The sequence below is a fragment of the Rhinolophus sinicus genome, chromosome 2 (assembly GCF_057876585.1).
Source record: "Rhinolophus sinicus isolate RSI-liver-muscle chromosome 2, RSI-T2T, whole genome shotgun sequence".
NCBI lineage: Eukaryota > Metazoa > Chordata > Mammalia > Chiroptera > Rhinolophidae > Rhinolophus > Rhinolophus sinicus.
Window position 1 is genome coordinate 122,898,216 of NC_142502.1, and position 23,991 is coordinate 122,922,206.

Here is a 23,991-nt window from a genome sequence, read left to right on the forward strand (position 1 = left end):
TGATCACTTGGGTGGGGGGGGGGGGGAGAAATTGTATAAAAACAAGAAAGGAACCCCTCAGCCTCAAGGGCTCTTTGACGTTTTTTAAAAGAAAAGTAAAAGCGTTCTGAAGTTATTCTGAAAGCGCCCCCAGCCCCTCGGCTCTTTTATAGCAGCCCGAAAGGAAAGTGCCCCTCAGGACAACACGGGGAGGAAACGACAGCAAGAGACTTCATTTTGAGGGAGAAATCCCAGGCACAGGGCTACACCAGAGACTGGGTTGGGTTCTCCCAGTTGTAGTTGCCTGTACAGCTGGGAGGAAATGGAAGAACTGTGACGCCATTGGTGGCAGAAAGAATTCTAGCGGACGGCCACACATGAGCAGAATGGTGGTCATAGTTTACAAGCTTGTCTAAGAGTGCCTGCAGAGAAAGAAAGAGGCATATTCTGTTTGACAATAAAATGTGTCACCCAAGCTTTTCAAGCAGCGTGTGCATAACTTTCATGGTGAAGGCAAGGAGGAAGGTGGCCCATTTACCCCCATCTCCAAAATGTCAGCGAGGGATGGGTGTGAGGTATTTGGCAACTGTCTGGATGTGGTCCCTGAAATTCTTGACATTTCTCCCGTCTAGAACTGGAAGGTCTAACCCTCTCTATGGGTGAATGTGTGACTGCTTTAACCAAGTAGAGGTGATGCTGTGGGACGTCCCCAGCGAGGACACACAAGGCCACACAGCTTCTGCCTGGCTCTTATGGAAAGGTCCCTCTCCAGATGTTTCCTCTTGGAACCCAGTTGCCATGCCAGGAGAAGCTCAAAGCATGGAGAGGCCTGTGCAAGGCAGGCATCAGCGGAGGATCTCAGCTGGGGCCCAGCCGTCAGCTGGCCCAGCCCAGGTGAGTGCCACACACGTGGGATATGGATCCCAGCCCTGGCTGGTGAAGCCTCCAATACCATGCAGCACAGAGGGGCCGTCCCCAGCGCGCCCTCTCTGAGTCCCTGACCCAGAATCTGTGAACGTGAAAAATGACTGTTGCTTTATGCCTCTGAGTTTGGCGTGGTTCATTATACGGCGGTAGATAACGGGAGAATTGCACATTAGTGATTTTGCAGACAGCCGGTGTGTTTTCTAAGGGGCCACTCACTGCCTGCCTTTCTGCAGAGGTCTGACATGTGTCAGGGACACCGCCTGGTATAGGCAGAGGTATAGTTTTGTTGAGAACCAAACTTCTCAAACATTTTCACTGGAGTGAAACGAGATCCAAAATGGGAGGGTCCTCATCGTGTACCCCTAGAGGCTCTGGGGGTATGACCCCAGGTTCAAGTTTTGAGCTTTCTCTAATACTCATTTGGATTTTGCATTTAGGAATATACATCCATGTTAATTTTTGGTGTGAAAATGTTTAAAATTAGTTGCCAATTTACCTAGCTTCCCACCCCTGGGCTACCTTACACTTTCAGTCTCTACGAAGGACTGATTCTCTGGGAAGGGGCAGCATGCCGTCTGGTGGCTTTGCAGGCCTGGCACAGTGTAGCAAGCCCTGGCTGAGCAGTGCGGGGTCACACATACCGGCATCGTGGCTGCTTGGCTGAGCCCTGGCACAGGGAGCTCTTGGGGCCGGGTGGCCAATCTCGGCACAGTCGTGGTGCTGGCTTCTGCCATCAGCTTGGTCGGAGTGGCTGGAAGAAAGCAACAGATGACCTTACTGATGCACACATCAGGGGACCATGGCCCTGTGTGCATGAAACAAGGGACTGACTGGAATCTCTGAGTCCCACAGGAGTGGAAGTGGGTTCCAGAGTCATGAAGTCCTGCCAGCCTCCACCCTGGCCTGGAAGCTGGTGGGTGACAGCAGACCGTCCCCAGACTTCATGTCCCCCACTTGCTTCAGCCACACACCTTACCAGCGTCACTAAAACCAAGCCTGGTTATCTGATCTGCGTGTCACCTGCATTATGTCTGCTTCGTGCAGTAGTGGCAGAACCAGCGTGTGGAGAGGTGAGAGGCAGGGAGCCAGTGGGAGAGGAAGCAAGGAGTGTGAAGTGACGGCCACTTCCACTTCACAGGCACGTATGGCCTGGGACCCTTCATCAGGCTCTGCTCCCCCATCTGACAGGGGGCCCACCCCTCTCTCCATCCACAGCATCACACTCACAGGCGGATTCTGACATGGCCGTGTGCGAGGATTTGTGGGAACTTCTTGAGGATGCTGATGGCGAGTGGCTTGTGTTAAGGCCCGAGGTGCCCACATCAAGGGCATTTAAGTGCTGCTGAAGTTCCAGGTTTGAGCCCTTGTCCTGAAACACACAAACACACACACAGTCCACATCTCGGCTTCGAGATGATGGGAACAAACTTCATGACGTGGTTCTTCCCTAAATGTGTAGAAAAATGTAGAGGCTGTTAGAGAACTACTGTAGCTGTTTGGGATAATTCCAAACCCATTCAGGAAGAATATTCATATATCTCTATACATTTAATCTTTGAGAGGCATGTAGCCTATAGGAACAGTTACTTTACTTTTTCACCTTGTATCTTGAATTTTCAGATTTTTGTAAGTGACTTTGCGTTTTACTTTGTTCCCTTAACGTTGTCACCTCGCTGCCCAGAATCTTGATTTTCCCAGAAGCGGGGGAAGAGGCAGGTTCCAGAAATAAGGTTGCTGGTGGCACTGGACTGTTAGCACACCAGTGAAACAAATGCCTTTGGACCCTTCTGGGTACTTCTCACGCTGCCTCCCCAGCCCCTCGCTCGCTCCTTCTCTGCAGCCTCAGGGCTCTGGAGTGAAGAAGGGGCAAAGGGCCCATGGCCCCTGCATCCTAACTGATGCTGGCTCCTAGCATTTCTCTGCCTCCAATATAGTGTATGCGAAAGCAGCTGTGACTTTCCAACACTGAGGAGCTGTCCTTCCGCCCTGCAAGGTGAAGGTGTCTTAGGAATGAAAAAACGGGTATGCTCGTTCTTAAGCTAAAGAAGAAACATGACGCTGACTCTCCTGAGCCATGTTCCTCCCTAGTCTTGGATGGACGGTGAAATTCCTGGCATCCACTGGTCACGTCCAATGGTCTCGGGTATAAAACGCCTGGGTGTGAGTCTAGTGCTATGCTGCCTCTTGAGTCATGGCTCCAATGAGGGTGGACAGTGTGTGTGTGCCCACGTAGGGCTGAAATGATTGCTCTGTGACCCACAGGCCTTTATGCAACAGAGAATTACAGGATGTGCCTGGAGTTGCTGTGCTAAATGTCAGTTTTGAGACTCTACTGCTTAGTCACAGAGCCCCGCCTCGATCAGACCCCTTGGTAGGGGCATCCCTGGCCCTTGGCCATTTGTGAATTGTGTGCTCCTTGGTCTGCAGAGAAATAAGGACAGGAAGTGAGAGTAAGCACTGAGAAACTTTTATCGCCATTTGACATCGCCACACATCACACCCAAGCATGGCAATTTGCCATTCACAGAAGCATTGGTCAGCAACAGATATGACATTAAAATGCCAACTGGTCCATTACCACTGATGGTGTGAAAAGCATTGTCCTGGAGCTTTTTCTTTAAAAGGGGCCTCATAACCTGGCAGCCTGAGATTGTGTTTGTGCATGTATACACACACGTGTGTTTATGAGAAGTTCCATTGGGCTCTGGGATTCCTGAAGGATCAGAAATTCAATAATGAATTTCAGACTGACTGACGCGCATTAAGCCTGTTGGTCTTCAGCTGTGATGTATGGTGTGTCTAACACCTGCCTATGAATGGCTTAATTCCACTCTTGGACATGATACATGATGCGTTATGTGACAGAGCTGGCTAATAAACACTTCCATAAACAGTGACAGGTGTGTCCTATCAGGATACTGGTGATGAATCACCCTGTAATGCACCCTGTGCAGCAGCCAGCAAGGGAGGCTCTGAAAAGAGACTGGCGGCTCTCTGGTCTCTACAGGTGATTTTTCTTTTCTCCCTCCCAACTCGGTCCTTGATGGACCACAGGTGCTTTTGTTGGACCATTGCTGCTGTGTCAGCCCCGGCCAACGACTCTGGATTCTAGCTCACTGGGCAGCCTGGAACTTGAGCCATATTTCAACAATTCTAAGCCATCTTTCATCAATTCCCCACCCTCATCTTGACATATCTGAAATTGGGATGTGTTCATCAACTGATGAAAGAAATCCTTATTTCACAGATTTACTGGGCAGCATTTTCTCTCTCTTAGTGGGAGATAAGATAATGGTGGATCTTAGTCAACAGCATCTTAGTTTTTGATGAAACACAACACTCCCTCCTTTGCTTGCTTTCTCTGTTTTCCTCCCAATATTTGTGTCTGTTTGAAGAATGGCCTTTGAGGAACAGGGCTCTCTGGTCTACTTGCAAGTTGTAGAGACGTGAGCACCTGAGATCTCAGGCTGGGGGCGGGGGGGGGGGCGGGCGGGGGAGGAGGTACAGACTTCGAGAAGAGAAATATCTCCCAATAGGAGAGCTCCCTGACACGAAGCCGACTCCAGCATGCGGTTAACTAAGGCCTCAGACACAGAAACAGAAAGTCCCCCTTGCCACTGACAGCATTGGGAGTGGGGGTGGGGGTCCAAGTCCTGGAGGCAATGTAGCAGCACAGAAGCAAAGGGAAGGATGGGGGATGTTGAATTATCCCAGGACTCAATGCGATGATGGAATGACCCCTCCAGCTTTCTATCTGTGGGAGAGACACAAAGTGGACTCATAACCATTCTTGTAAGGCCAGAACGTCGCCAAACCATGCTTTCAGTCAGAGGCTGTTTCGAATCCAGCTCTGCAAGTTCTAACCCTTGGCACCCTTGGGTACGTTAGTTAATTCTCGGTGTGCTTCTGTACCCCAGAGAAGAACCAGGACAATGACAGTGCCCATCGCACAGGAACACCATCGTGGTAAGTAAGGGAACCATGCTGAATGATACTGGGAACATAGCAAGAGCTCCATAAATAGGACCTGTTCTTTTGATGATTAGCATTTTTATGATAACAACTCATGGGAGAGTCTTCTTAGCCAAACTTGGCCTTGTTGCACCTGGCGGGGATCAGAATACCTTTAGTGCTGAAGGGTGGATGGCCTCGGATGGCGGGTCTTCCAATGCCAGCTCCTGCCTCCTTTCCACCTGGACGTCCGCGTAACTGATCAGGAAATCAAGAGACCACAGCTGGAGATGGGACAGCCCAAGACGACCACGGCAGAGAGGGCTGCGCGATGCATCGAGGCCCCTACCTAACGCCCACTCAGAAGAGTCACCACAAAGGGGGCTAATCCTGGGACTTGTCTGAGAAGGGAGTTTCCTTCTGAGTCTAACTAAGCTCCACTGCAGTATCTTCTAATGTAACATTCAGAATATCTTCCTTTCCAGGATGTTTTTATTCTCTCCTCCTTTATTTATCTCCCCCATCCCCCATATGAACCCTCCAAACACAATTGTCTTTAAAAACACCGTTTCATCGACAGGATAAGCTTCAGCCTTCAAATTATTAGAAGCCTTTCTTAAAACCTACTCAGCCTGGACTATGCATATAGAGAAGTGACAGGTCACCTTTTTAGTAATTACGACTTTCCGGAAGTTTTCTCTCAGACCAACCTAGAACGAGCCAGACCCAGACTGCCGATTCGTGTCTGGACTCATTTTTTAAATACTGTGTGTAAATCAGCTCAATGTGCTGACCCAGCCATGGCCCTCGCCTGAGGGGTAGGCTGAGAAAGGGGCCTGGAAGGGGACAGTGGCTCTTGCGCCTCTGGTATGCTTGTTACCTTATTTATTCCCTCAGTTCTCCCCCTGCTTTTTTTCTGAGGGTTTCTTTCTAAAATTTGGGAGGTAGAGGATGGAGAGGAGAGCAGGGTCGAGGGCAGGGTTTAAAACAGAAGGTGTTGACGATGTCCAGCCTTCCTTGGGGGCAAAGAGCCCCTCTGGCCAAGTCCCAGGCTGGGTAGCAGTGGCTGGGACTGGCCTTGGAATTAGAAAGTACTGGCTGCTGAAGAGCACAATGGTGGGCTGGGAAGCAAAGATCAACTTCCTGAGAGCAGCATGCAACGTGGTGAGCGGCCTCACGGGCAAAGGAAACGAGCATTTCTAGTCTCTCTCCACTTACAAAAGAGTGATTTACTTGTCAACTATACACAAGCATGTGTGTATGTACAGTATCTAGTCATCTATCTGTCTGTCGACTAACCTACCTACCTACCTACCTACCTACCTACCTACCTACCTGTCATCTATCACACACACACAACGCAGCATGGAAGTGCAGACTCTAGATGTCTCTCCGTCTATTATGTCTCTACACAAAACGCAGCATGCGTGCATAGTGTCTATATGTCTCTCTACCAATCTACCTATCTGTTATCTACCTATTATCTATCTGTTATGTACATATGTAAAATGCAATATGTATGTATGGTATCTCTCTCTCTCTCTCTCTCTCTCTCTCTCTCTCTCTCTCTCTCTCTCTCTCTCTATCTATCTATCATGGATATGTACAAAATGCAGCCCTTCTAACCTTTCTTTCTTTGTTCTCTTCAGATGCTCTTCTCTAGACCCATTTAAAACTGATTTGTGTTCTTAAAATTTCTGAAGTCAGGGGGAAGAAAAAAAATGACATTTCTCCTGTACCTTTGGGACCTGTGACCCTACACAGGCAGCGTCTATAAAATGCTAGATATGTGGCCTCCCTTGGAAGCCCTGCTCCCCCACCCTGGGCTGGGGGCTTCCTGAGACCCCCAGGAACTGCCAGGAACCTTTGCCCACTGGCCTCCTGGCTCTTTTCCAACACAGCCTCAGTTACCAGCAGGGGATTTTAAAGCATTAAAAATGCTTTAAAAAATGCTTTGAGTTATTTAGAGGCAAAATTTTAATTTTCTTCTCAAAACAGTGATAAGGGAAGGCTGTGGGATGGATAGAGATGAGGGGAAAATATGTAAGTAGGTCAGTGAAGCAGTAACTTACTAAATACTATCCTGGCAGCCTGAAACAGCTCATGAGGCTTCAGAGGGCTCTGACCGGCAGGCAAAGGAAGTCTGAGCTGTGTTCACTGCACAGTGCAGCGTGGGCTCAGCAGAGGAACTCCAGCCCTGGGCTTGGTTCTCAGAAGCTGGGACTAGCTGAGCTGGCTGGGGCTCTGACCGAGCTGTCAGGGGCCTCCCCCTCGCCCAGCCCCCAGCCCTCACGCACCTGACCACCGAGTGCGTGCACACGATGAACTCGGGCTTGGAGTTCCACTGGTGGTAGGTGATGTAGTAGTGGGTCTGCAGCCAAATCCACTGCTGGCCTTTGGTCAGAAACCGGTAGCAACACGACTTCCCTTTGCCAAACTGCATCACTGTTGGTAGAAAATGGAGTCTGCGTATGACAAACGTTAATATGAAAATGATCTTTTCCCCCAGAAGCTACTGTTAAAAATACAAGCTTTCAAAAACACAATACCAAACACTGTTTATTTCCCCAGTTGGTGCTGTATTTTAAGTGACTATAAGGATAATGGTGAACGATAATGAATTCTTAAACAATGGAGGAATGATTCACATGCTTTCCCAAATGCTGAAAAGCTCGAAGAAAAAAATCCTCAAATAAGGGCTAATGCAGGCAGATTCTCAAACTGGGGTTTAATTAGGAAGAGGCCCAGGTTTTCTTGGTGCTCATCTCCCTGCCACACAGGAGAGAGGGTCCAGACACTGGGAGAATGGGGCTCAAATTAGACCTGATGGCCGGCTACGTCCGGGCGGGTCTGCGGTTGTCAGTCAGCGGTTCATCCTTAGCCTGCACGATTCTAAAATAGAGTTGGCTACAGATGCCTTCCACCCCAGGTCCCCACTGGCGCAGGGTGTGTGTGTGTGTGTGTGTGTGTGTGTGTGTGTGTGTGTGTGTGTGTGTGTGTGTGTTTGTGTGTACGCCTACAGTAAGTCAGGGGGTGCCCAGGACAGAATGGAGGCTGTTGGGTTATTAGCCTTTGAGGGTAGAGAGCTGGACTGTGGGTCCCAGGAAGAAGAACCGTTTGGGTTTTATTGCCTCAGTGCCTGGAATTTAGCACATCTTTATGCAAACAGTTAAGAGAAAACCTATGTAGGAAACTAAAGCTACAAAGGGAGCTGCTGAGTTGGATAATGTGGTATCTGAGGCCCCGTCCAGTAAGGCCACAGGGCGGGAGGGAGGGAAAACGTCTTGCCCGGGCCACAGGGCTTGTCCTTCAGACACTGAAGCTGATTCTCTAGCCAGGGTGGTCTTTGTCCGTGATAGTCAGAAGCAGCCAGAGGCCTGAAGGAGCCACGTTTGTCACATTCTCATGTGTCCACAGATCATGTTAAAATGATCCACGGGGATCTTGTTAAAATGGAGATTCTGATTCTATCGGCCTAGTGGTGACAGCCTGAGAGTCTGCAAGTCTAGCAAAGTCCTCCCGATGTCCAGGTGGCTGCCTAGGGGTCACCCTTTGAAGAGCAAGGGGTCACAGTTTTAAAGATTAGCCTTAAATTCTAACAGCAGGTCCCCATCGAACTCAAGCCTGGTCTTCCTTCAGCAAGGGCATCAGAGAAGAGAACATTACAACAGGCACTGCAGACAAGGCGTTTACTCAAATGCAGTGTTGGCCGTCAGGCCACGGATCAGGCCACAGGTCATTGTTATTACAAGTGTTCCTGTTCAAAGCAAGGACTCGGCACCGAAAATACGGCTTTAAATGGTTAGTTCCTGACTCCTCTTGCTTGTAGTTCTCCCTCCCCCATACCAGGGGTCCTGCCTCCCACACCTTTGCCAGGTGTTCCCCTCCCCCAGCTGGGTAAGGGACCCTCCTCTGAGTGCCCCCCACCCCCAATATCTTGTGCACATCCTCTTAAGGCACCAACAACATCCTATGACGTCACCTATTGCTGCATTCCCGTCAGACCTTGCTCCTGCAGGGCAGTGAGGAGAGTCTGATCTTCTTTCTGTCCCCGGCCCAGCTGAGTACCTGGCCTATAGCTGGTGACCAGTACAGGTCCGCTCACTACAGAACCGTTACTTGAATTCAGTATTTAGGTTTTGAACCGTAGTGTATAACTTTACAAAAGTGACCAGCACCCCTTACGTTTCTGAAGTAAGATGAAATAGCTTGCATATCTGAGGTACTGGAAAGATGTTGGGGGTGAGTTAGGCAGAGCACAGTATATTCCAGCTGAAAACACAACACGGGGGAATCCAGACAAGGACCTCCACCACGCTCCTGGGTCATTTCTGAGCAAAGTCTTCTACTTCAGAAAGAAATTGAGTCATGCACAGACTTAAAGGCGAGGGATCCTGCTGTGGGGGCTCTGGGGACAGAGCCAGGGCCGCTTGGCCCTGGGGCTGGGTGAGTGGTACTCACGGTGCTGGTGACACCTGGCCAGGAGCTCCAGGTCATCGATGTGGTAGTAGTCATAGCCCGAGGTGCCCAAAACTTCAAAAGGCAGGTATCCTATGATTGGCGGGGCTCTGCCAAGGACGACAGGACAATTCATCAGAGAGGACTCACCATGGTAGCCACGCCTCAATGAGGAGGGTACAGTTTGCCCGATAATGATCATTGCGGAGGCCTCGTTTCTCAAGAACAAGGTCAGGGAAATAATTTTGCAGTGGTCAAGCACGGAGAGGCTGGGTTTTCCAAAGTACTCAGTTTTGTTGGCATTTAGACACTCGGTTCCCTTCTCATAACCTGGCCCAAATGATAACAAACGTTATAATTACCGAATAATAAAAAACAGCTATAGGTTGGGTCAGCCTAACTCCGAAGTGTAATTAAAAAAAAAAAAGAAAGGGTGGGGAAGGGAGATTGCTAACTCTTAAACTGTGAAAAATGTCACAAAAGAAAGAAAGAAGATGTAGGTTAAGGAAACAAAAGGATGTTGAAAGAAATAAAATGAGAAGTCTCCCTCACTTCCGTTCCTGCCTTCCTGGGAGCTGGAGGGGTTCCAAGGGGGTTGGGGGATTGGGGAGTTGGGGTGGGTATATCCCAAAGATGTCCCCCGGTTGCAGTGTCTGGCTCTCCTGAGATGGTTAGACCCAAACACAGAACATATCCACACATGTGGCAAATACAGTCAAAAGGGAACCACCTCACCCTTGGCTGGGACCCACTTTTCCTTCTGCCAGAAAGACCTTCTCCTTGAAGAGACCAGGCTTCATCTTTCTCTCCCAAGGAGAGCATGGCTCATGCAAACAAACACTTGAAAAGGACCCAACCCAGATACGTTTTTCTTTTCACAAACCTGTGATCCAGAAATAAAAATTTCCATTCCAAGCTATGCCTTGAAGTGAATTCCTCTAAAGGTTCATCAACTACGCACATTTCCTGTATTAGAAGGGGGAAAAAAAATGTTGCTTCGGGTGCCACCCTAGGGTTGTTCTAGAAAGCCTGGTGGGTTACAGAAGGCAAATTCATTTCGAGCAAGTCTTCAAGTTGGGTTGGACTGAAACTCATCATCTGCAGCTAATTTTGGTATTAGCTGATACTAAATTTATTTCCCAAGCTGAGGGAAAATAATTAGGAGCCCAAATGTCACACCACTCCCTTCCCATTATCTCGAAGTGTGGTAAACATGTGGAAAATGACTTTTCATCTGCATTTGAGTTACTAATTTAACTCAACACTTGGGCCATAGCGTTAAAACAATCATAGATAAGAGAATTCAGACAACCCCTCAGTTTGACCCTCGGTTCTCCCCTCTGCCTGCCCTGAGCTGTATTAACGTTGGCGTGAAAGGTGGGACGCTTTACAGAGTTCGAAAGGAGAAGCTCCACAGGCTAAAGAGGCAGCTGTTTCAAACAAAACAGCTCACAGGAAACCGGAGTGAGGGGAGAGAGCGCATGGCTTGCCCCAGGTACAGAAACCAGATGTTGAAAATTTTCAGTCTGTGACAATGTCATTGTAATTTTATCCTTTCCCATAAAGACAATTAATTTAATATCACTAAATGGGACTTGATTGTAATAGCTCCACAGGATACATTCTCTCCCAGGTACTTACCTTTAAGAACTGTGGTGTTGCCAGGCGAACGGTAGCGATGAAGCAGACCTCCTTTCCAAGTGGCAGCCGGCAAGGCCCTGAAAGGGTGCTGTCAAAGCCGTTACAGGTGGGGCTAGGCACTACGAGAGGGGAGGGACACAGGTTAGCTCCCTCTGGTGCAGCAGCCAACCTGCCTGCATTACGGTAAGCGAGCACCTTGAACGTGGGTTCAGGTTTCGTGTACATGAACTCATTTCATTCTTACAACGACTCTGCGAGTAGGTGCTACTATGATCCCCAATGCACAGGAAACTGAGGCACAGACGGGTGAGGTAACCTGCACAAGGCCAAATAGAGCTGGCATTTGAGTTGACTCACTACCTTGCCTCTCACCTGTACTACCCAGAGCCCATTAGGTTATCGTATTGGTAAAAACGGTCTGCAAAATGAGGAGACTGCCTCATTCTGCAGCCAGGGCCTGAACATTCACTCCAGCCAGCGTTTTAACGGTGAGATCCTAGTCCGACGGTGTTTCTGATACTGATTTTCCAGGGAAAGTATGGCGTCTTGGCACAGGTGGATGCCCCTCCTGCTCCTGGCCCTGGTGTGGCACGCCTGGCATTTAAGGGCTTCTGCCCTGAAATGCCCCCTCAGGAGCCCAGGCTGAGGCAGGGGTTGGGCTAGGATTGCTGAAGAGATGGCCTCAGGATGCAGGGTGACCCCCAAGAGGTGCACTGTCCGCAACAAAACTTGATAGTTCTGGAACACTGCACAGGTGACAAAACCTGTTTATTGTGTCGTATTTATTCTCACAAGTCTGGGGAGGCGTGGCTTTCCTCATTCTACAAATGAGGAAACTGAGGCCAAGGGAGGTTATTTATATTAAGCAAGGTCACCCAGAGTAGAAATAATGGAGCCGGGAGTATACTCAGGTCTTCACTCCAAGGCCAGGGTTCTAACAGGGCAGGGAGGGGACGGTTCTAGGCTAACCTACCGTGCATCCCACCCAGGCCCGATGCCTGCTGGTGTGTCTCTGTGTGTGTGTGTGTGGGGGGGGGGGTGGCCCTTGGCATCAGCAGCAGTCTGCTCTGGTGGCTACAAACCTTCCTGCAAGGTCACGGTGCAGAATTGCTTTACCTTTCGGGCCAGAGAACAATTCTGCTATTTTAGGTGGAGTTTGCTGGGTGGGAAAAAGAACGCTGTTAAATGCGAGAAGAGTCAGCTTACCACGCACACAAATTCTCACCAACTGCCCAGGATCTTTCACGTGGCCTCCCAGAGCAGCTAACTAAGAAAACTGGGGTGAAGCCCAGGCATTGGCACTTTTAAAAGCCCCCTGCACCCCAGATTTACTAATGGGCAGCCAAGGTTGAGGGTTACTATCCTAGACAATCTATACAACTTCTTTCCTTTTAGAATGTAGTTGGTTATACCCTGTACATTTCTGAACTTGTAGATTAAAACTTCTATTTTCCAACTTGACAGTATATAAACATCAGAAAACTAAATGCATTCTCAGATGAACCCCGCAAAACTGTTTTTGGATTTTAGCTTTCCAATAATTTTTTTTCTTATGTTTATAGGTTTCTAAGTGATTCAGTACTGTGGTCTTCTATCCACTAACATGAATAAATTCATTTTACCAAACATATTCTCTGATGCATTCACAGAAATAATAAATGTTTCCAAACATGATTATAAAGTGGGTAACATAAAAACAGCGGGCTCCAGAGAGTTTGCATCTGTTATTAGTTGGCTTAGATCATTGCAGATTCATGTGTAGGGGGAGCCAAAGATCTTATCAAGGGGTAGGAAAACAATTCCACATAAGGGAAGGGTCTGCCAGATGTGAACATCTGCGTAATGAACAAAAGAAAGACACTGAAAAATGTCCCAGATGTGAAATATCCTCTCTGCTGGAATCTAAGACACATCGCCCGCCAGATAACGACCTAATAAAATGCTCCTCACTCTTTCAGAATAGCAAGACCTTCCAAGCAAACTTTCAAGGACTTACTTCCCAGGAATTTAAGAGAAAGTCTTTGACTGGTCTCTGAAGTATGTGTCTTGTTTGAGTGATGCTTTCTGCTACGAAATTCGAGTGCCCTGTCAGTAAGTGCTTGTCTGGGTGATGTACTGTGAGGGATAGGGGGACAGATGGAGCGAGGGGCAGGCAGCAGCTCCTGACAACTTCTTTAAGGGACAGGGGTGGGGATCGCGGCAATTAAATGATGTTCCCAGAGCTTCCTGTTGGCCTGGCTGCCTCCCAATGCGGTTTTATCAGTGCTCCTATAACTTCTAAAGCTTTAAAGATGAAAATGCACCCTGCAAGGGAAAGTCCATTATTGCTTGCAGCCTGCACTTGACAAGCTAGGTGTCTTACAGAGGGGCCCAGGTCCCAGCAAACGCCTCTTCGAAACAAGTCTTTCCCCTAAAACCTGAAGCATCGGAGGGTTTGATCACAGGTGAGTAAATCAAGGATGAAAGCTGTAACACAGGCCAAGGGGAAAACCTGGGGGAGAAACATGGGGAAGAAGCTACTTTAAACATTTTGCCAGTTGTATTTGAAATGACTTTCCCTCTCAGCATGAGCCTTCTTGCATGTTCCAGAGAGTCAACACGTGGGAAAATTCTTCCCCGGGACTTCAGAGCCATATTTAGTACTTAGAATAACTTTGTGGGCACTTCTTATTCCCGGGTAGTTTAGAAATGTTAATTAAGAATTTAATTAGTTGTTTCAATTTAAGTAATAGAAAAATAGATCTAATTACAACCAGCTTCCTGAGCCTCTCAGGATAAACCACTCAATGCAGGCACAGCCCTGTTTTATCAAATCTCTGACCACTTTCAGGCTTCTCCTTTCCTCTGCCCCACACACACACACACACACACACACACACACACACACACACACTCACTCATGATAGAGATAGAAGTGATATTTCTTGCTACATTTCCCCCCCACCCCTGAGTCATCTTCCTTAAAATTGATCTTACTCTTGCCCAAAGCTAAAGAGACAGCCTTCCCCAGGGCAGGAACTGGGTCTAGTTCTCCCTGTGTCCAGCTCTGAGCAGGCATCTTGCACACACAGCAGGTACTCAACACCTGCTGTGTGTATGGAATGACTCTCTCACAAGATGACCTTCCATCTCACATCCAAGCCGCAGTTTAAGGTCCATTTTGGGGAGAGATCTTCGGATCCCTGCCAGCAAGTAACGCATAGACATTGAGGTCCCAGGACGGTTTCCCCTTGCAGCCCAGCCTCGTGTTGCTGGTGGCTGGCTGGCCGTAGGAGGGTACCCCTGGTACTCAGGCTAGCTCACTGCCCCACTCAGGTGTCAACCCTGGTCACAAGGACGCCTGGGCAAGATCTGCTGCAAATCAGCCCACAGCCATTACGAGTCTGTGGAAAAAGAAGGGGTGCTAGTCGTGGGCCTCATGCTTAGAGAGATGTCGGATGGGGCTCTGTTTTCAGTCTTCTGATTAAAAGGGTCCATGGAGTTCACAAGGACCCCTCTTTGCTCCTAAACCTTTCACCACAGTCTCTAATTTCAGAGACTCTGAAACAATTGTGCCTTGGGCTGGCGTTCTTGGGATTCCAAAAACAAGAGAGCCCCAAGGTTTTCCTGAGGATCAGAATGACTGATGTCTGTCTTGCTTGGTGCTCAGCAGTCACTGGCTTCCAAGTCTGCCTGATGACAAAGGTGAGCTCCCAAATCGGTGACAACAAGGAGATAAGGGTGACTGTAATGGCAGGGAGAGCTCAGGTGGTGTGAGAACTTATTTCCAAAGGCAAGAGCGCAGGAGGAGCAGGGATGGTGACAGTGAACCTGAGCCAAAAGCAAGGAGGAGAAGGAAGTGGAGAAAGATGTGCCGATGCTCTTCTGCTCAGTATCGGTTCCCTCATCAGGCCTAAAGATGCAGTTTTCTGATCAGAGATGGCCTGCTTATGATAAATGAGTTACAAGAGCTGGAGGAAAACACACTACGAGTCCACAAGGAGAGTGACAAATAGCTTTCTCAGCACTTCTTGGAACCAAAGAACAACAAAGCAGGGAGGTGTCGGGGAAGGCGTGAAACCATTGAAGAGGAAGTTTGCTAAAGAAAGAATCAAGTTCCTAAAACTTCTCTGTGATAAGCATCCAAAAAGGTCTGGGCCAGAGTGTTGGCACATTGGGAGAAAAATTTTCTGCACATTCCTGAGAAAGCATCTCCCACTAGTTCAGTGTGATTCCAGACTCTCCTTTTCTCTCTTCCCAGGCTACTTTCCCAGAGGTGTTCTGAACAGATAGGTTAGTGGGTTCTTGGGCCAGCAGCACAGCGATCTGCCCAGTGTTTGGCCTGGACACCGCCTCACTGGCTGCGGTAAAGAGTGCTTCTTCTTTCTTTCCTGCCACTTCTGTTTGGCACAGGGAACAACGATGTTGAAGAGAAGCTGAGAGCCACATGAGAAAACTGGGGTGGGCGTGGGGGGGGAGGGAGGCGGGTCTGGTGGTGCAATTTGCCGATTGAAAAAAGTACTTTAATGGGAAAATATGTGTCTTAAATTTCTTCTTTTAAGAATTCATTAATTAAAATGAGTAGTTTTAGGAGCCAGGAGATTGTAACGGCACTGACAAAATACCCACCAGATGGTGGGTGTGGACACGGCCAAATTATTTGTATGCTCAGGGAAGTGAATTTCCTGTAAGCCGTCGTGCCCTGTGCCCCAAGTGGGTATCATGTGCCCATTTTTATCACAATTATCAGACAATTCGTACCAAAGTTCCCCGCTCCCAGGCTGAAACAAGCAGAAAGATGGATGATAAATGTACGACCATTCCTCACTGCTCCATTTTAACACAGACTCTTGGATAGGTCTGTGCCCTTGGGTAACAATTTGTTTTTTATCCTGATCTTAATTTCTCTACAGTCAAATCTGGCAGCCATGACACTGCTGGAGAAGAACGTGATGTTTTCTTGTCAGAGTGGACAAGTGGAGGGACACTCCTATTCTGACTCTTGGGTGCTTGTGACAGAGAGATCAGACAAAGCTTGTCTTCCTGGGACAAACTCACAGCTCCATTCCCAGTTGAGGTCTGGCTGGCCTGCGATTTGTTCCCTTAACTGAGACACCTCAATGAACTCCGCTTAGGAAAAAAACCAAACCAAAACAAAGCCCCCAAAGCCAGAAAATGAGGCAACCTACAGAAATCCCAGGGAACACATGGAGTCAAGTGCTGTGAGTCCAAAGGCCTCGGCTTCTGCCAGAACTTCAAATCTGGTTGTGTGGTTAGAGGCGGGTAGGTAAAATGAGGGCAGGGAAAATTTTATGCTCTGCTGTGTGGTTTCTGGAAAGCCCAGAGTGGAATGTTTGCTGAGGGTGACCCATTTGGAACCACACCAGCGACTTTTGAAACACTGCTCTCTGGATTTCAGTCAGACGCACATTTAAATCCAAGGCTGGGGGAGGGGCAGGAGCTCAAATACAGGATGGCCTGCTTTCCTGCTAGAGGGTTGGGGGTGGGGCTGGGGAAAGGCCTCACGGCTCCCCTCTGTTTCACTGGAGAAGTAAAAAGATGGGATGCTGCTGTATTTGTTCAAAGCATTAGAAACAAACGTTATTGGGCAAACAGCTCCGAATAAAGTAATTTCATTTCAACTCCATTCTGGAAACTAGGAGCAGAGGTGGACCAGGGGCTGCTCTGACGGGCCCACCCCAGTGGGCCAGGCTCAGAGAGCGACTTTGTATGAGGAGAGGAGGAGACTGGGGGGGCGGGGGGCCTATATCCCAGGTCAGATTCCTTCAGGAAGCTTCTCACAGGTTGCCTGAGAGATGGTGTTAAAGTGAAATGCTTCTAAGAAAGCTACTTTCCTGTCCTGTTTCCTGGCACATATTGCTTCACATTTATTAAAAATCTAGGTTAAAGATGTGAGGTCCTGTCTTCCCTCCCCTCCCCCCAGAACATCTGTGGCCAATAAAGAAGCCCAAGGAGTGGCCAAGATGTGCAAATATCGAAGTCGGGAAAATTCCATTCTGCTCAAGGCTTTGGGCAAAGCTGCTGTGTCTGCACAGCGACAGTGTTGGGGGCGGGGAGGTCAAGCGGTAGGTGGCACAGCTGGCTGGTGAATCTGGAAATGTCCCATTAGAGAGTTTAATTCATTAACAAGGGCCAGGGTGCGTCTGTTCCTCCGCTCCCCCCGGACTCCTAACTGGGCCTCCTCACGTCCGTCACTGAGCCAGCTGAGTCCTGAGCAGTTACCTGGGTCAGCAGACAAGCAGATGCGTCTTCATCTACAGGATTTAAGGGTCACCAAGCACCCTCTTTCCTGCCTGAAGCCTTCACATTTCACTTGGGCCCTTTGGTTTAAGGCCGAGAGCCGTCTCTCAGCCTTGGGTCAGGTCAGTCCATCACATGAGCTCTAGGCTGGGAAGAGAGTGTGTCAGGAACGGCCTGCAGGGGTGCCCCGGAGTGAGAGGCCTGGGCGAGGACGCCAGGGAGCACCCAGAGGGGAAGGGGGCCGGGGGAGGCACAGAATGTGGAGCGAATGGTGGCCAGAGGTGAGCTTCCCTGACTACCCACTGCTGTTCCGGAGGCCCTCCAGCGAAGACACTTCACAAAGCACCGGAAGTCATACCGGCTCCAGTTCACTCAGCACGTGCACCAAAGCGGATTTTATTGCTTTGCATTTAAGGCCAAAGAAGAGGTGGGAACCCTCCTGGAAGCCACCCCTAGGTCTGTCCCTGGAGTGTGCTTCAAAGTCAGTCAAAGGGCAGTCCTGTTAACAGCTCTGGGGGAAGAGCATGATTTCCCTGAGCCGGAAGTCCTGGGCCCGAACCCTGGCTCTGCCACTACCACCTGTGCGTCCAGGGCCAAGGTCTCAAAGCCCCAGACTAGGTCAACCTTCTTTGGTTGAGCACTTACTTATGTGCCAGGCATGGACTGTGTGGGTCCAGGAAGGGGTGCCAGGAGGCCACTGATTAAAGGCCGCCATCCTTTCCATTCCATGATTTACAAAAACGAAAGCCTCGTATCTTCTTGAGAAGCATCAAGTGAGAATGCATGAAGCGATGTCCCATAGACTAAACAGCCCTGCAGAAATGACAGGGCTGGTCACGATAATGGACCAAAGTAGGGTTCCCTGCGTAGTTCTCTGAGGTGTGAGCAGGTTCTCTGTTAAAATAAAACCCCTGTTCATGGTCACTTTTCTTCTACGCTTAACATGTTGTATTCCAATCTGCACCGTGCCTGGGAACTAGGAGAAGTTGTATGGGGTGGTTTGTGTATTAACCACATTTTCTAGTTTCTGCATCTGGTGCTTTGACATTTGGGGCCTTGCTGACCCTGGAGGGACTGCTCCTCTCAGGGTCAGCCACTACTGAGGGATAGTAAACAACTCACTTTCCAGTGTACCTTTCGTATGGAATCTAACCACTGCGGAGCCCATCCCCCCACGACCTCCACTGTCTGGCTCTCACATTCTGGGCCACTGTCCTCCTGCTCTAATCACCCAGGGCCAGGACGAGATCACTAGGGACAGTGCCTATACCACACAGCCCTGAAATTCTTGACACTAGCCAATCCTAAGCCTGCTTACCCTGCCTTGCCCATTTTCCCCTACAGAAACCACAACAGAGGTTCTTGTTCACTTTTCTCCTGCTCCCTCAGCCTCTTGACCCATGCTGGTGCTCCCACGTGTGGCCCTGCATGGTGTTTTTCTAGGGATCTGTGAGTGTAACCCTCTTCCTTCATGACAGTCATTGCCATGTCTGCGTGTCTTCCCATATTTGATTTAAAACAAATCTCGAGTACCCTTAAAACAGGTTGGTATGTGGGTGCGGGACATCTGATGTGCACAGGTCCAGATGTCATGTACAGACAGAATGCCGGGGCAGAGCGACAGACCTGTGCTCTGCATCTGGGTGCTTAATTTCAACACAGATTTGTGGGAGGCAGCAAAGCACTGGGGTTGAGCATGAGTTCAGGGTCACAATGGGTATGAATGTGGGTCCTCCACTTCCCACCTGGACACTTCAGACTTTACTCTCCTATGCATCAACTTTGTCTTCTGTTAAGACGGGACACTGCGCATAGTGCCACCTTGTAAGGTTATTGTGAGGATTCAAGGAGGTGATCAATACTGAGCCCAGGGACTAGTCCTAAAGAAACACCCCCTATGATGAGCTATTCGTTTTATCATTCCATTGTTCAACATTTATGGAGAAGTAAACCTACAGAATCAAGTTTGAATCATTTCTTGTATTATGTGAAACCATATTTTATAGGTCAAAAAATGGTTGACTGTTGGTGATTTCATAGGGCTCTGTCTTAGAAATTCATTTGTCTCTGACGCTTTTTGCTATGTGTTGTAATCTGCGTTACAACTGTATTTTGTTTTCCACAATTACCCTTGGAGAGTCTTGTCTCAAGAAAGCACCCCCCTAACTTTGGTTTGTGCAACAGGCTCTAGAAATTCACTCTGCACTCTTGGCTTTAAATTTTCTACTTTCAGTGCTGTGTGTTTATAGCAGTAACGGTTTCCAAACAAAAGAGAAAAGAAAAAAATCACACATAATTTTCACACATTCATTCAGGCAAACAAACATTGTTTCAACTTGAAGTAAAAATAAAGCCTTGCTAGTTTAAAAAAAAAAAAATCCCAGAAATCACCACGAAGCCTGCCTATTTTCTTAAAACCCTCTGAAATGAGATAAATGACAAGAAGATTCAAAGTGATATTCAGCGGGCATCTTAATGAGAGTTGCAGAGATGGAAATTCACAAAGGCTGCTCACCAGCCAATCACAGGTCGGTTCTTTTCATTAAGATTGGACACTGTTGTCATGGGGATATGCGGGAACAGCATCCCATAATTCTTGCAGTCTTGGCCCTCTGGGGGCCAGGACGCCTTTCCCTTGCTTGCACGTGGCCACTTGGGATATACTGCTCTCCCAGCAGCTGGTGGCATTACGGTCACAGCACATGTTTTAAGCACATTCCCAACCACTGCTGACATCAATTCAAGGATAAAGTTGTCTGGAAGGCGCGCCATAAACAAGAGGAGTGTCATGAAAATTCCTATGAAATGGCATTTAGTAGGACAATGGGGTAGTGTTTCTCAAAGGCCCTGATTCCTTGCAAGAGAAACCTCAAGCTTCCTTCCCAATCTCACAATCCCAGCCCCACCCTCAGGTCTCCTGAATTGGAAACTTCAGGTGCGGGCTAAGAATCTGCATTTTCACAAGCTGCCTCACCCATGACCATTGCACCTGGGCTGGCGTCATGTTGGGTGTTCTATGAGGTATCCCTCAGGTCACTTTCTTTACCTGGCAGACCAAAGAGTTACCATTTACTTATTTATGTGGTGCACTGAACATTCATCTCAGAATGTTTGGGAAAGCCTTTCAGATGAGTCATATTAGCATGGCCAGGCCCTTGGCTTCATCCTGCTTTACCCAGATTTAGGGGCCCCCTTGGGGAAGCTGACCTCCCACCACTTCCAGCCACTCAGGCATGCTGAGTCTTGGGTGGGCAGGTTCCCAGAAGGACCCCAGTTGGCCATGGAGCCCATCATCCAGGCATAAGCCCTGAACACTGGGGCTGAAAAACGCTCTGGCAGGCTCATGCTGCTTAGCATCTAGTATGTTTATGTGAATAACATAAAACAGAGGGGCCTCCACTAGGACTCAGTGCCATGACTCTGGCTGATTCTCATGGAAACTTGGGACTCATTTGACTGGGGTAATGGATTTGACTGTGGTCCAGACTTAAACAACAGTAACCAAACAGCACACGAGTTGCTGCTGCCATCACAACTCCCTCGGACCTCCCACCTGCCACCCACCCCCTTATTTCCAAGCCGCATCTTTTCCTATTTGTTTTCCTTTGGTATTTTCCTCCTTCCCTCTTCTCTCTTTCCACCATTCCCTGTCAATACTTCCTTCTCGTTGTTCCCATCTCCTGTTGTATTAAATGCTGGACCTTTCAAAGGTATCTGTTTTGCACTGAGTTTTGAGGAGCGCAGAGGACAGAATGCAGGCCCGCCTGTGCTGGGTTCCACAGTGGGGCTGTGTGTTGGCACACTGAGCCTGGGACGGGTAGGTTCACAGAGGGGCCCAAGCCCCTGAATTTCTAGCATTGGCCTGCTTTCCCATTTTGCAGGAGTCAAAAGTAAAACTGAGTGTTCAGGGTCTAATTTAGAGATACAGTCAGAGCTTGGACAACTAGGTATCCAGATTAATTTCAGAAAGGATGACGTTCCTGCCTGACCTAGCCTGCTTGGCACCCACATAGTGTCGCTTGCTTGTCACCTACTGTGCATCAGGACTGGAGTGAGCAGAAGACCTATGCACCAGAGCTATTAAAATATGCTCACAGCAGTGCTGTAAAAAGGAGGATAAAAATACAGAAACCAAGGTTATGGATCGTCATGTCACAATGAAGCCCTGTTTGGCTGTGCGGAGGCTGAGCCTGTACTCTAGTAACTGCAAGTTGTTTCTCACAGGAGAACTATTCCGTCAGCCTGCAAGTAAATAAACGAATAATGTGCATCTCAGTGGGACTTTGCACGTTGGCATAAACAGGTGTGGGAGTGTGTGCTTCTCGAATGGGAGATAACATTTACGAGCACAAAAACGCATCTTGGGAAGATGAAAATCTAAACGCAAATATGAAAAGCACAGATTCTCCCGCCTCCTCCCTCCCTGATTCTTGGGCCCCCATGTGCATGTGGGCATGATAAAAGACGCAGTTGCAATTATATGACAATTAAAGCTTACCATTGTTGTAGGAGCGAAAATTTCCTACAAATTTTATGTATTCATAAGTTGGAAATTCCTTTGGGTTCAAGCTGCCTCTGAGAAGATGGCAATAAAACTCTAAATCGTTGTCAGCTGGGCCGTTAAAGGAAAAAGGAGAGAAAGAGAACGTGAGCATTACACACCCTCGATTGAACAAGTCACATCTTTGTGAAACTCACGGGGTTTAGCCTACACATGGCCAGGATAGTTCTCTCATTACGACTGACTTTTGGACGTGGTTTTGTAACCTTTGCACCATAGGCTCCCCTTACCCCCACAGTTTACAGGTATTTTGTATTCCATACTTGGACCCAATTAGTCTTCATTTGCTCACAGATGTCTGCAGATGGTTATGTCGGCATTGATTAGTTCCGGTTGTTTTCATGTGGTATATTAAAATAAAGCTGCTCGTCTAGAGCTGCTCTCTTTCATTTAATCTTTTCACGTTGCTTTTGAAGTAAAATCAGATGTACAACAAGACAAATTATTCATGGAAAATGGACTAAGGCTTGAAAAAACGCAAGGCAAACCTGCTACCTCTATCAACATATATGTTTCATTAAGTGACACATGGCCCAGTAGGCACCGAGGCCAGCCTTCTAGCCGGGTGGCCAATTTGGATAAAAACTTAAAAATTCCAAAAACAAGAAAGCTTTGCAAATGTATATAAATAACCAGACGACAGCCTCAAGAGAAGAGAATTTGGATTTTTGACCTAATTATTCGGTTTTCAGTTGGTTACTTGGTATCATACAAATCTAGCCTTATAGTGTTCTCCAAAATAAGTGGGTTGTTCACTGATTTCGCACTGCTTATTACTAAAAGACTGTCATGTGAAAACAAAAACAAAAACGAGGAACCTCTTGTAGTACATGCAAAACAAGTTAATATTCTGAAGCTCTACGCTTTCAAATTTTCCACATAAAAGTTAAATGCCTTTCATATTCCAAACTCCAGTTTAATTTTAAACTTAAAATATACCTCTGAGGATGTTGGAAATGTTCTGAGTCACACAAAAAATTATTCTTAAAATTAGTCCTCCTTTCTTAATCCATTTTAACTTCTTTTCAAAAGTACAACTCCTATCTTTATAGCTGGTAAAACCAGGAAAGTTAAACTTACATTTTAAGTAGCCTGGGGAAGGGGAATCCGTCACAAGCATATGGGAAGAAAGCATCTTATAAACTTCTGAGTGTTCTTGTTCAGGAAGGAAATTTAACAAATTCTGATCCATAACATCTGACTGAAAAAGAAAATAAAGAACAAAGGTACACACTCAACGAAGACGGGAAACCAAAGCAACAGCAAAAACTGAACATTCATGACCACTCAGAAGTGCTCAGAAGGAAATGCAAAATTCAAGAGCTGATTTTCGGTGAAGACTCTCCATCTGTCACTCTGTAAGTCTGAAGTGTAATCTACAAGGTTTCACTTGCTCAGATGCCCACGGACCGAAGAAAGAAGGAAGAGTTAAGTCAGACCTCGCCTCTTGCTTGAGGAGCCCCATCGCTCTGGTTCTGGCCTGGGCAGTATGGAGCTCTAGCTCGAGGCCACTCGCTCATCTGAAGGGCGCGAAGAGTACACATGGTTCCTTTTCTGACCTTTAGGTCTGCAAACAGCTGCCTGTTTACTTCTTACAGGTCTCTGATCAAAGGAACTGTACTTTTTCTCTGAGTGCCTAGACACGGTGGATACAAAATAAATACAATGTCGAGTCTAGACGGCTTGTCCACTAGAGCTGTTGTCTGTGATGAGGAAAATGGCGTACCATCTGCGCTGTCCATTACGGAAACTACTAGCCACACGGCCTCTGAGTGCTTGAAACGTGGCTGGTATGACCGAAGACTAAATTTTTAATTGTGTTTCATTTTAATTATTTGAAGTGAAAAGTAAACAGCCACCCATGGCTGGTGGCTCCCACATTGGGCAATGAAGCTGAAAACTCACAGCGGAGGCAGAGGACACAAGCACGTCTCTATCACTTCCTCTGGCTTCCTCAGTAAACTCAGCCCCTCCTGCAACTTCAAACACGATCTGCATACACTCTTAAATTTGTGTGTCCTGGCGACTCTCTCGTGTGCCCTGGCTTAACCTTTCAGCTGCCACTCAGGTAGCCCCTGCGGACAGCAGTCACACACATCCCCAAGGTCATCATTCTTTTGTGCCTGTACCTTCTCCTCCCCTTGTCTTCTCTGGTCCCATTTATGGTATTGCCAACCGATCACTTGCCCATACCAGATGCCCAGGTGGCATCCTTGGCTTCTCCCCCTCCCGCC

General features: G+C 48.0%; 1 protein-coding gene across 2 annotated transcripts in view; it reads right to left on the minus strand.

The window, feature by feature from the left end:
- The window catches only part of NPAS2 (neuronal PAS domain protein 2), a 145,693-nt gene that overhangs the window by 16,276 nt on the left and 105,426 nt on the right, over window positions 1-23,991 (minus strand). For both annotated transcript variants that reach the window (XM_019753869.3, XM_088796013.1), the window contains exons 6-14: window positions 22,838-22,958; window positions 21,695-21,808; window positions 10,957-11,075; window positions 10,199-10,281; window positions 9,319-9,425; window positions 7,155-7,302; window positions 5,031-5,115; window positions 2,134-2,275; window positions 1,548-1,657 (exon numbers count right to left, since the gene is read on the minus strand). In XM_019753869.3, the coding sequence (XP_019609428.3) occupies window positions 1,548-1,657; window positions 2,134-2,275; window positions 5,031-5,115; window positions 7,155-7,302; window positions 9,319-9,425; window positions 10,199-10,281; window positions 10,957-11,075; window positions 21,695-21,808; window positions 22,838-22,958 (1,029 nt within the window). The remainder of the gene's footprint in view (window positions 1-1,547; window positions 1,658-2,133; window positions 2,276-5,030; window positions 5,116-7,154; window positions 7,303-9,318; window positions 9,426-10,198; window positions 10,282-10,956; window positions 11,076-21,694; window positions 21,809-22,837; window positions 22,959-23,991) is intronic.